Raw genomic sequence first — 14,112 nt, 5'->3', positions numbered from 1 at the left:
GCTTCATTTCCAACCCTTAGATACTGATGAGCAGCAAACAGCATAAAACCTGAAAAGACTGTGAGTTATTTGCAGGCTGTTCTGGTTTTATGCTGTTTTCACATAGCCATTTTCACTTTGCTTCTGAGTGGGAAAGTGGTAGTGTATGTGGTTTCCGTCTAGAAACTGGGATGGCCTGGGATACATCCCATCTTGTATGATCCGTTCAAATTTGAAAAATTGTAATAACAATAATTCTTTGTACGTAAAGAAAGTACTACATGTTGGCCGGACTGCACAGGCTAATCTGGGAAGACACTTTACGCACATGCATTAAATCCCTTTTTCACAGAGCACGGCTCAATTCATTTCATCAGGAACATGGTTATAAGGAAAAGCATGTGTTTCACAATAATTGTTCCCGATTATGTTCTTCTATTTAATAAAGTAAATGTTATTTGACTTTATTCTGTTATTTTAATTGCTGACAACTCATGTGAATTTTCTAAAAACGTACATACGATATCCTCGTTGAAAGCAACTAATTTTGGTTACTTGTGGAGCTTCTTGTATTTAAATACACTTTGTATTTTGTCAATGTGTTTCTATTTCGTAAAAAAACTTAATTAAAATGGTGTTGTACTATGTATTTAGATAGCCAAGTTTCTATCATTTACTGTGCTAAGTTGTTAAATTGTCGATGTGATTTTTAAGAACATTTAATTGAGTGGTCAATGTATAATTATTTATTTTTTGTATCTATTTAGGTGACATTAAGCGTTAATATCCGTTTTCGGTACATTTGTGGGAAGACGCTATCATATGAAATAGTTAAAACAGGATATCATTAAAACAAATGCAATGAAAAATGTCAGCTTATGCGTCAAATGAGCTATAAAGATATCAATCATAAAATAAATCGATTTCTTACATCCGTATTTCACTTCGAACGCCTAGTGGACTATCCCATCCTTCTAAATTGGATCAATGTATTTCCAAAATAAGGGTTGTCTAGTATATATATTTCTATATTTAGAATATTTCTTACAGAAATTCCTTTAAGCAAACAGCGCAGACCCTGATGAGACGCCGCATCATGCGGCTTCTCATCTGGGTCTACGCTGTTTGCCAATGTTTTTTTTCTAGACGCTATGCATAAATGGATTAAAGGCTTGCACTGAGCCATGTGTTGTACTGTTGGCTCTGACTAGGCTATATGGCCGTACAGTGAGTTACGAAGCTAATGTTTCGAGCATTGATAATCTACAAGCTTGTCGTTTGCCATTATGCATCCAACCGCGTGGACTAGTAAAAGTTTTTGAGTAGTTACACATTGATTATGTGTATTTGAGAACTGTGTTTATATAAACGTACGCATTACCTAGTAAGTGTGGTTCGACTGGTTCCTTAAAGCCAAATGGTGTCGAATCGGACACAATTCGGCTTTAACGGAAGACATGCAACGTCTAAATGCAAGTTTGCTTTTGACTTCCTAACCACGTCTCATTAGGGTGCATTCCAAAAAAAAATGTAGACAATGTACACATTCATACGTGCCAAAAAATATGGAGTATATGGCATATCATGCAAACAAAAAAAGCTAAGCTCAGCGAGTGAATTGCTGATTACATTATCAACTAAATATGTATCAGGCTCCGTTATTGGTTTGCTTTATTGATTCATTTAGATGTTCCGGTTGAACTTAAATGCAATAATATGTTCTGACGTATGTTTGAGACGGTATAATTAACCATACTCGTCCATATAAATATTACATTCGCGTTTTATTGTCTATACCCGGACATAGACTCGAAAAAGGCCTTACTAAAATGTAAAACTTTACAACAAACTGTTAAGCAAATAATAAGTATGATATCAAAGGTTAAATTCATTGGAATCACGCATGACACATCCCATGTATTGAAATGAAAATACGAATCAAAGTAGAACGGTATAAAATTTTGAAAAAAACAGTTGTTTTTCATTCCTTTAGCACTTCTCTACAAAGTGTCTGGTGAATTATTTCTGTATAATTTGTTTGCAGATTTCAAATAAAACAACAACATTTTGAATAATAAGTACATTTACGTTATTTATTCAAGACACACTGAAAAGTCTTAAACATTTTACTTCTACTTGTTATGAAAATGACCTCATCAATTTTATTTAACCCATTTATGCCTAGCGTCTAGAAAAAGACCTTTTGCAAACAGCGTAGACCCAGGTGAGACGCCGCATGATGCAGCGTCTTATCAGGGTCTGCGCTGTTTGCTTAAAGGAATTTCTGTAAGAAATATTCCAAATATAGAAATAAATATACTAGACATCCCTTATTTGGGAAATAAATTAATCCAATTTAGAAGGATGGGAGAGTCCACTATGCATAAATGGGTTAAGTATATCCAATAAATATTGCTATAGAAATACCTGTCCCAGAAGTAGTTGGTATCCATTTTGTATGTTTTATGTCTATTTTTCGAAATTTAACCTCACGAGATCTCATAGTAGAATGTTAGGTATACTCTAAAACGCGTTACAAATCATGCTCTTAGACGTTAATGATGTACGGCAAAGAACGCATTTTTGTAAAGAATATTACTGCGAAATAATGTTCATGTTTCTGGGAAACATCGTTCAGAAACGTCTACTCGATTACGCAGTCATATTATGATCTCAATATTATTTTGTAAAAAACAATTGTCATATTTCTCTGTCACATTTTGCAAAAACGTCTACTCACATTCGCAGACAGATGGTCTTAATATGATAACGCAAAACAGAACGAGAAAGAGAATTTTTAAAAAAACAAGCAAGGGGGCACTCATTTGTGTCAAATGCGCCTTGTTAGAATGTGCGTTTGTATTACGTCGATTACTGATGGTATGCTAATTATATCCGGAGAATTAGTGCGCACAAACCATGAGTCCAGGTCAATGACCTCTCGTTAGTTTGTTACGATACGTAAACCTGTTGCTTTGAGGCATCTGAACGAAAGCTTAAATATTCATAAAGATTTTCAAATAAATCTTTTCGGGAGATATAAAGTATTAACAACTATTGATTAAAGATTGTAAGTCTTCTTTAATCTTGAGAGTGTTTTATTGCCTGTTAATGTGGCTCGTCAAAACGTTTGTTTTTGTACAATTACCTGTTTATTCGTTTGTTGTCGGTGAATATGCCAAAGTGTTCAGGGCTTTCCGTGTATGTTTGTCGGTAAGCAGTGAACGTCTTCATAAATATCCCATAACAATGATATGACAATCGACAAAGCGTGCGAGTCGCACAGACAATATAAAAAGTCTGAAAAGCCTGTCAGTTTTTATTTTATTTCAACGATAGTTTTCCCCTTTCTTTATAAACTTGTCAATTTTCCCGGTAAAGATTTAATCATACTCTGTGAAGTGTGAAACAATGTCAACATTATTTTAAACGAAAGATATCAACAGATTTCTGAAAAGATACAGCTTCAGGATCTTTTACAGCTGAATAAATAATCCGGTGTACTCTACGATGGAATGACATCTGGTATCAAATTAACAGTCATCGCCTCCAGTGCACGAATTATGGAAATGATACACGTGACAATAATAATTTGTCCGATTTAAATGGATGTGACCCCACAGCGTCCATCCCTACCCTGATGAAAACATACACCACATTCACCGAACACCTCCCCCCTCACACACACAACGAACGCCCTAACCCACCCTAACACATCGCCCCATTCCATCCAACACCCCACCCGTGCCTACCAGAGACCCCGAACCCAGGCCCACTCTTAAAAGCAGGTTATCATAAAGTCAAACACTGGTCTAAAGCCCTCTGGCAGCAGTATGCTTATACACAATACACTAAACCAGTATTGTTACATATTGTTACATATTACATAATATATGACTAACACATCTAAAACATAACTTTGTTTCTTTGATGAAAGTTAAAAATTGAATTTTCGAAAACTCGAGTAAATCGATATTTGTTCGTGGTTTCTTGTTTTGCGTGTATGTATAATTCATGTGTGTTTTTCCATGATTGCGAAACACTCAGAAATGACTTTGCAAATTTTAAAATAGTAAGAATGTGAACCATAAACAAGACGCACGTTTTTTATTGAAAACAGCTCACGATTTGCAAATAACACTTTAATCCTGAAATATGAAACACTAATTTTTATTGGTGAGTACGTACGGATTTCTTAATATACAGGATTAAACGATGCAAACGCGTCAGCTACATGTATTGATGAACGTTAATACGTTGGCGAAATTATTAGCCCATGGGTTCAGTGTAAAATTGGGACCACGTCTGATATGCTGACGCTCAACACGAGGAAAGCCCAAAAACCCGTTCATGGTCTAATGAAATAAAAACAACCGATGCAAGTGAGTAAGGTTAAGTTAGTGTGTACCCATAATTGATATAGCGTGTCTGAGTACAATCAAAGAAATAGTGTCCTTAATATAGTAACACTTTTCATGCTCTTTAAACTATTGAAACACAATACATATATTGCATTTCATTTAAGGGTACAAAGTATATTTGATCGAATTTGAAAATGATCATAAAAATGTAAAATTGCAAAATGTGTCGACACAATAATAGTACTTCGTAATCGCTTGATTTCTCTCTATAAAATAACGGCTATACAAAATATAACCTTCAGCTATCTGTCAACGGGTATTGTTCGAAATATGAATTTTCAGTTTTGCCACTCCACATTTAACCCATGACTTGCATAATTTTGTCTTCCGCTTTTGTCGGTGTAACGTGATTTCGTGTGTGACAGTTAATTAAGACACATAACATCAAAGGTAATTAAGGAACAATGAGACCGCATTAAGCTATTGATCAGGGTAAGTACGCTTGAGATCACTTCATGGGTTCAATGTAAAAGTAGGACACGCATCAAATAATTCCGTAACATATGCATTTGTTAATTAAAAAAAACAAACATTGCCGACACAAGTTGCGCATGTGTTATTTTAAGCTTTTCATTGACACAGCGAGCGTTAACACAAATTATACAATATCAAATTCTTAGATTAAAATGCACGATTACTGAATCATCTTCCCTATCATGCATGTACCGGTATACGATTTCGCATTTTATACCATTAAACCTGTACAGGTGTTAACTTGTAAAACGCAACTTCTCACATTAGAATTTATCACTATTTTAAACATATATCCACGTATTTAAGTTTCATCGTGATGTTTACCGTGACATCCGATCCAATACCAAATAATATTTAACATAAAAAGATTAAGAATAAAAGTATGTTAATGTACGCATTAATTGTCATGATGTGCCTTTTTAGACAGCAATCAAGTTTCCCGTGAGTCCCATCTTGCAGTAAATGAATGTGAGTTTCATATTGAGTGACTCTAGATGAAAATACTATATTTTAAATGCATACAACAGTTACAGCTGGTTTAAATCACGGATATTAACCCATTTAAGCCTAGTGGACTCTCCCATCCTTCTAAATTGGATAAATTTATTTCCAAAATTAGGGATGTCAAGTATATTGGTTCCTATATTTAGAATATTTCTTACAGAATTTCCTTTAAGCAAACAGCGCAGAGCCTGATGAGACGCCGCAGCATCTGGGTCTACGATGTTTGCCATGCCCTTTTTTCTAAACGCTAGGCATAAATGGGTTAAGTTGTATGTAATTTTTCCGATTCATTATTTACGCCCTAAAACATTTTCCCACTGGTGTCATAAATTTACGCCATTGTTTATTTAGGACCAGTACATGTTTAGAAACCCATAAACCCGGATAGAAGTGCATGTTCACTTTGTTAAACAATAGTAAGGCCTTGCTTTGAAAACGGGAGTTAAAGCACTTTCCGCTTGTACGTTATTGCTTTGTTTTAAGGACGTCTCTTCTTAGCGAAAATAGTTAAGGCGGAAATGGTCGTATTTTTTCATCTGTATTTAGGGTCTGAAAAAGCTACTATTAGATGCTGTATTTGCAGAGTTATGAAGGAGAAGGTCTCCTGCATATGGGACCGAGGCGGCTTTGTGGCACTTCCGGTTAAAGAAAGGTCAAGGTCAGTCAGTGTGTTTGGTACGGTACCAGAATAATCTGGACAAACATCATCCATGCGTTACATCCGCTATTATCGGCATCAAAGAATCACATATGAAAGAATAAAATTAGACTATTAAAGCATACTTGTGCGTTTGCAATTATTCGATAATCCAATGGTGCTTGGGGTGTTAACAAATAGTTATATGTATACATGCTTTAACAAGGAAATATTAATCTAAATTATTATGATAATTAATATGTAAGGTTAAAATACAATAAAGGTTTTGTTTTGAACAAACCTGTTTTCATGGTTTTAATTCGTGCCACATTCAAAAGAATTTGGAACACGGACCAAGCATTTCTTTCTCTATAAAACTCGTACAACTGTTTCATGTTGGTTTCCATGGTTACAGGTATGCCCTGACCCTCCGGGCTATCATGAAGAACGATTGTCGCTACCTACTCGACTGCTTTCTACTTGACAACAGCAAGTTCGGTGGTACGTATTGAACTGATACAAACTGGAATTATCCATTTGAACAGTGGTATTATACTTTGCAACTCTCACCAGCAATTATCATGCATTTGTAATGTTATTTGCAGATGAGCACCGGTGTCGTTAGGACTGTTAAAAAAGTTCGACATTTCGATTTTGTATTCATTCATTCTACTAAGCCAATCTCGTCAGCAAATAGGTATCCTGTATAGGTTTTGCTGTTTGTGTATATTTGGATTTTTCGGCGTAAGCTGCATAAGCCAGCTTTTCACCCTGACTTGACCTTTGTAAGTGTCCAATAAAATTCAAATAAAATTTCCCGCGGCTAGGTACGAATGAATACACTTCATTTATTCCATTGGCTGATTTGAGTATACCACCAGAACATTGGAAACATATCCGCGTCTTTGTAACACTGTTTTACTGTATGAAACAATTTTATCTCTAATGAAAAGGCTTAATAGATAGAACAGTTTTACACTCAATTCTCGACACCAATACAGTTTGTGCGTACACCTTTTATTTTCAGAGTATTACCAGCGCAAAAGCGTTTATACTTAAAAGGCTATGTTCTCATATTTAGTACTTACTTCCATATTCCTGTCAACATGTTAACATGTAAAAGTATAAAGAGCAGTGGAAGCGAGGCCTCACTTTAAAGAATTGCATTTCAACCCGCGAGGTTTCGGGTCAAGTCGCGGACATTCAGAGTTTATATACAGGTCATCACCGGAGTTCGCGGTCAGTAAAATAATCGTTATATAATAAAGACGCTATCCGTGAACTAGGTGACCTGGAATTTTCTTTAGACCAGAAATATGTTAAAAGAAGATATTCAGCAATATAATTATGGTATGTCAATAATAGATTCTTAATGTGTTTTCAACAATACAATGATAAATATTATTTTTAATAAATTTAACAATAATTATTCCACCATATTGCCTAATGTACTAAAGTGATATTATGAGCATGTAACAGTTTATAGGTGTCTATCGCAACCGTTGATTATGTTTGATGTTTCTACTTCATATACACTTATAGTAATTAATGCAGCATCAACATACTAAAACAATATACCAGAAAGAGAAAAATAATGCATTTGAATATTAACCGTACTTTCGTTTGACAACTGATCATGCGTTTACGAGTTGAACCTAAATTTAGTTTTAGTGCAGATTTGTTCATACGACACAAAGACACAATATTGTTTTACGGATCATTTCGGCTTACAGGACTGGGTGGGTCACGTAAGAATATCGAATATAAAATATATTTTTATAAACAACTGGTAGCAAGGTGAGTTGCAGATAATTGATCAGTAACCACATTTTAACTAACTATTTTGACCTGTTAATTCTTTTCAGCTCAATTCAACAGTGCAAAATGCCCATAATATCACTTCAAGCATGAGCACGATGATTCTCGATACTGTTAATAATCGAATCAAATAGCAATGCCCGACAGACCACTAAAACAGGTTTGTTCTCGTGTGGCCGGTTGACTCATATGTTTAAATTTCACTTCCATTCTTCTTTTGGTTTTCTGTTTTGTATCTATAGGTTTATGACCAGCAATATGTTATAATGTAAAATAAGCCGCGAAAACTCCCCGTAACATCCCGTACTGCGTGTGATGCAGCTAAGAACTGCACAGAAAAAGACATTCGCTATCCTTGATCTCATTCATTAAACTATTTACGCCGTATATCTTTTTTAAAGATATTTCTTGTTAAATGTAAGAACTAATACATTGATGTCATTACACAAGTTAAGAACGTCACTATGTATAGAGCATTTGCTAGTTGTGTATATAATTACATAAATTGCTACTTATTTATCTATTTGATCGATTTATGTCCGTAAATAGAAAAAGGCTATCATGGAACGCCCGTTCTATATATGGATCGCCCGTGCTATATATGGACCGCACGCGCAAAATATGGACGTATGACGTCTCCGCACAGGTTAAAAGAAGCTAAATTGCACTGTACGGTTACGCTTTATTGTAGCATTTTGCTGATACGGGTGAATTTATAAAACTGAAACAATCTTTGTTATTAAATATTATTTAAAATTAATTTAAAAATCTAACATTTGTATGGGACATTTGTAAACAAAAAACTGTATTATTACGAGGTTTTTACATTTTTTTGGTCAGATGTGTGTAGAAATCGTTGAGAAGCACGCTCAGTACAATATAATTTATTACACCCAACTTCGGGCCCGATAGTATAATAGGGGGCAGCCAGGTAGTCCAGAACTTCGGTACAATTTGGGGCAGTCTGACTGGTCCATACTTTATCAAAGCGTTTTCAGCCGGGTTTAATATTTCTAAAGTATAGCATGTATGCCTTTTAATGACTTCTGACATGTGTACATAGGTCCCCCGTTCAACTGCGATGAGAAGGACGTGAAGCAAGCCTTTGGTAAGTACGCCGTATATGTTTAACGTTATTTCGAAGATATGGTCCAATAGCTGTAGATCGGTTAAGCTTGCACAAAAATGGGAGCGAGTGTTAACTTGTATACGATCACCGTTAAATATGTAACTTTGATTGTTAATTTCAGACAAATTCACTTGCCAGTAATAAAAATGCGTTTGAATTTAAAATAGAAATAGTTAAATAAATGTGGTTGATAACATACCCATCTATTCAAACCAGTCGTCAAATGTTGTTGTTGCTTTTTCATTGAACAAAAGAGGTATTAAACTTGTGCTATTTTTTTCAGAAACTTTCTGCAAGATCGAGAAGTTGGAGACCAGAGACGCCTTCACAAAGTGGCAAGAATCCTGGGGCATCAGCTCCTTTGTAGAGGAAGTCTACTTACTTCATCCGAAATAAAAGTCACCCGAATTTAAGTGTAATGCCCCATCCGAAATAAATGTTATCCGATTAAAGGTGTAATAAACGTTATGTGAACGTATGTGATCTGTTCCATGAGAGATCAATGGCATCCGCATATATGTGACATATGTCTACGTTCTTAAAGATACATCGAATCTGAGTAACTTGTGAATTTCTTATCATGACTTTATTTTGGTGTTGTCGATGACCGTTGGTCACCGTAAATCCCTTATCGCTGCTTTTTACCAGAAATAATACATATTGCTGTACATGTACCGTTTGCGATGACATCAATGACTTAGATACAGTTAACACAGTATCTGAGATGTTAAGATCAGCTACTAGCATATTCACGATTTAAAATGTATAAGGGTCTGTTTAAATATTTATTTTTGACAAAGTTCTCATTGAAGTTAGAACAGAGCTGTAACATATAAAGCCTGTCACTCAAGAGTCAAAACAAAACAAGTACGATATAACATCTTTGTTTGTTATGTCTAATCTTTTTTTCATGAAGAATATTTGTGTTTAAGTTTTTACATTGAATATGTTTGCACGAATCTTTGTTGATTTTTTTTTACCCCACGAACATGTCCCGCAGGCATTCAATGTTTAGAAATTTACGCTTAGTGCACAATGTGCTTCTTTGCTGTCTGCAAAACACGCCATGATCGTCATTTATTGAAATCATTTTATTGTTGTGTAAATATGTTTATATATAAAATATGTGTTTTACGATTGAATTGAAATGCATCATGCATTCTGGCTGTTTCTAGTTTGTTCTTTTTTATGATTTGCAATATACGTAAGGTAATAAAGGGAAGACAATATGTGGTACATGATCGAACATTTTTACCAGGGTTGTCGTTAATGGGATTGTAAGGCCCATCAAAGGGTTTCATTTTATAGGTTTAGAGAACCATATCGGCACAAAATCGAGAATGCATGCTATTATTTAACAAGCTGAACCATACTTATGTTTGAAATATTTAAGAAAACCGAGAATTGTTTTTTTTATTTATTTATTGAAAAAAACAACAACAAATTTAACCGAAAGAAAAAACCCTGAAACGCTGAAGAAAGAGTTTCGAAATCTGCACTCTGCACTGCCTCTCCGTGTTCCACATCATTACATCAACTTTAAGAGAGCATACATAGAAAGGAATCAAATGATACATTCGTACGTGCATTTGTTTTTCTTTTTCTACGTAAACATTTATATACAAAATACTATATACAAAAGTTTCTGTTTTACTTCCTTTCGTTATAAGTGTCTTCGATCCACACGAGGCCAAAATAACACATCTTTGTATATGTATGTACTCGGAATGTTGGAACAAAAACTAAGAACCCGAAACCAGACCAAATCAAAGCGCTGAAGGCACTGAAGTTGTTCGCTGTTGTCGTCCTTGATTAGCTTGTGCGCATTGCACAGGCTAATCAGTGTGCACAGGCTAATCTTATTTGACGTGCATTAAGCCCCGATTTCCCTGAAAGCAGCCAATATGTACATAATCTCAATGATAAACATAGACGGGCCAATGTCGTCTTACAAGCTGGTATATACACTCACTGCTAGAGCAGAATAATTTGTCGTCTGCTGCAGACAGGCAGCGGTAATCGTTCCTAGCAGAGTGAGTTGCGGTTCTTACCGTACTTAAGGCTTCTAAGCACATACTGATTTGCAAAATATGCTCTGTAAATTTAGTCGGCAGCTAACGCGACCAACTAAAAACACAATAGGAACGGTAACTGACCATGCTTTATTCCTTATCTTATTTAGCATACTCTACCGTATTAGATAGGATCATCTTTAAATAGAGTTCTTGATAAGTATACAAAATCCAAACTCGTGCTACATTTGGTCCATTAACAACTCGAGGGTGTGAAACTACTGGCGTCTTGCTGCAGATAAAGAAACCGTTTGTGATTTACACCTTCAAGTTTGGTCTCTGAAATCATTCATCAAAGGGAGGCAACTTGTGATACTTATAAAAGTTTCGTAAATCCTCGTCGTGGTTACCTTTCCTTGTGTGTTAACGATTAGTGCCATCTTCGGAATAAGTCAAATGTATGCGTGAAGAACAATATTTTAGGAAACGAATTACATTTATTTTTCGTGTCAGCTGATAAGGAACCTTCGCTATTTTGTTTTTCACTTCATTGATCGATACTTACGGCATAATTTACTTTAAAAAACGGATAATACATGATTGTTAGTTCCTTTTAAAATAATACCTCAACTTGAGCGTCAGGAGCAAAGTATCTAAACATTCGATGAAGAATACCTTTACACAGCATCGTTTAATAATAACACAATTTACAGGAACAATTTACATGTACTTCTATATCATATAATAAAGATCAACAGCAGAATATGAATATCTTTGAGCCGCGCTCTGTGAAAAGGGGGTTTAATGCTTGTGCGTAAAGTGTCTTCCCAAATTAGCCTTGCAATCCGCACAGGCTTATCAGGGACGACACTTTCCGCTTGTATGATATTTTTCGTTTAAAAGTCTCTTCTAAGCAAAAATCAAGTGTAGGCGGAAAGTGTCGTCCCTGATTAGCCTATACGGACTGCACAGGCTAATCTGGGACGACACTTTACGCACATGCATTAAACCCCTTTTTCACTGAGCACGGCTCATAAGTATGTACTCAGTATGTTGTAACAAAAACTTAGTACCCGAAACCAGACAAAAAAGATAGGAACGGTAACCGAACAAGCTTCATTCCTTATTTTACTTGGCATACTACCGTATTTGATAGTATCATCTTTCAACAAAGTTCTTGATAATAATACAAAATCCAAACCGTTCGTATAATGTTGAGTACACAGTTTTACCTAGCCGGTTTGTAATCTTCATTTCTAGCTTTTAAACAAGAAGTACACAATACTTGCTTTAATTGCATTAATCAGATTAAAAATATATATAATTCGTGCTGTATGTTCTGTACACTTCGTGTGATACTGATCGTCTGGGCTGTTTATTTGCTACATTTGGTCCATGAACAACTCGAGGTTGTGAAACTACTGTCGTCTTGCTGCAGATAAAGAAACCGTTTGTCATTTACACCTCGAAGTGTGTTCTGTTACATTCTTCATCAAAGGGAGGAAACTTGTGAAGGTTACACAAGTTTCGTAAATCCTCGTAGTAGTTACCTTCCCTTGTGTGTTAACGATAAGGGCCATGTTCGAAATCAGTCAAATGTATGCGCGAAGAACAATCTTTTAGGAAATTTAATTACATTTAATTCTCGTGTCAGCTGATAAAGGAACCATCGCTGTTATATATTTTTACTTCATGGATCGATACGAACGGTATCATTTACTGTCCGACCTAATGGTTATCATTGTGTAATTTGCGTTTAAAAAAGAACGGATAATGCATGATGGTTAGTGTCTTTTAAAATAATACCTCAATTTAGCGTCAAAAGCAAAGTGTCCATAAAAATGATGAAAAATACCTTAACACGGCATCGTAGAAAAAGAATATTAACACAACACAATTTGCAGGAACACATTTCTTCTATATCATAATTATGTTAAAGATCAACAGCAGCATGCATATCTTTGAGCCGCGCTCTGTGAAAAGGGGGTTTAATGCATGTGCGTAAAGTGTCGTCCCAGATTAGCCTGTGCAGTAAACATAGGCTTATCAGGGACGACATTTTCCGCCTAAACTTGATGTTTGCTAAGAAGAAACTTTCTTGAAACGAACAATATCATAAAAACGGAGAGTGTCCTCCCTGATTAGCCTGTGCTAATGCTCATCTGGGAAGACACTTTACGCACATGCATTAAACCCCTTTTCACAGAGCACGGCCCCTTTATTTTATTTTCGCGCATAAGAGTTCATTGGACGTAAGCAAACTTTACAAATTATCGAATAAGTATGCTTCAAGTATTTCGAAATTTGGGGCAAAATGTTGATTGTTTTGGCTTTCGTTTTGTGGGTGGAGGTGGGGGAGTTGCATGCCATTAGTAATTAAAACGATGGATTTAACCATATTAAAAAATGAGCCATCATGTATATTTCTACTTTTGAGGAATTCGTATGCAAAGCAGTTTTAGAAAAAAAAGCCCACAAATTATCATCTAAACATGACTACATAAGTTGTTTCAATGAACCTGTAAAAAAGCGAGCGGAGCGATCTTTTCAATACATAATCCGCGTAGATGTGGGACCAACGTCTTCAAAAATGACTTGAGTGAAATACAGGGTGCAGAATCAACGGGGTTTTCATAGATTTACACACGGACTTGACAGAATGCAAGCACACCATTACTAAATTTATTTTTGCAAATATCTCAAGTTATTGAAATACATTTGCAAAAATCTTTGTGCCGATATCTAAATTTAAGGTATAAGAATAAATCCGTGAATACGTCTAAAATCGGTGACAAAAGTTCCCGTTGCGTGAAGCACAATCGTGCAGTATACGTGGAATTTTTTTTAACAAGAACGCATGCTTATTAAAAACGTAATTCGGGTGTATTTCACATTGACATAAGCAGCTTAAAATCTGTCTTTTATACACTACTTGAAAATCTTAAGAAAACTTGTTTTAAAAAGTTTTTAGGAAAAAGCAGCACTTACCGGTGTGTTTACTTCTATTAACGTTTAGTTGGGTACCCAACAAAGTCACGTGATCCTGCACCCTGAATAGTTTGCACTTATAAGTATTAGAAGTATTAAAAGGGGTTTTGAATGCATGTGCGTTAAGGCTTTCCGGCTTAACTGAATTTT

At 35.4% G+C, this 14,112-nt stretch overlaps 1 protein-coding gene across 3 annotated transcripts in view; it reads left to right on the top strand.

The window, feature by feature from the left end:
• The window catches only part of LOC127855585 (probable thiopurine S-methyltransferase), a 288,200-nt gene extending 278,072 nt beyond the window's left edge, over positions 1–10,128 (top strand). For all 3 annotated transcript variants that reach the window (XM_052391321.1, XM_052391319.1, XM_052391318.1), the window contains exons 6-9: positions 5,962–6,036; positions 6,431–6,516; positions 8,897–8,941; positions 9,246–10,128. In XM_052391321.1, the coding sequence (XP_052247281.1) occupies positions 5,962–6,036; positions 6,431–6,516; positions 8,897–8,941; positions 9,246–9,358 (319 nt within the window). In that variant the 3' untranslated portion in view covers positions 9,359–10,128. The remainder of the gene's footprint in view (positions 1–5,961; positions 6,037–6,430; positions 6,517–8,896; positions 8,942–9,245) is intronic.
• Positions 10,129–14,112: the final 3,984 nt, after the last annotated feature.

Source organism: Dreissena polymorpha, chromosome 13 (assembly GCF_020536995.1).
Source record: "Dreissena polymorpha isolate Duluth1 chromosome 13, UMN_Dpol_1.0, whole genome shotgun sequence".
Lineage (NCBI taxonomy): Eukaryota > Metazoa > Mollusca > Bivalvia > Myida > Dreissenidae > Dreissena > Dreissena polymorpha.
Note: the sequence above shows the minus strand (reverse complement) of the source record. Positions and strands in the feature narration are given on the sequence as shown.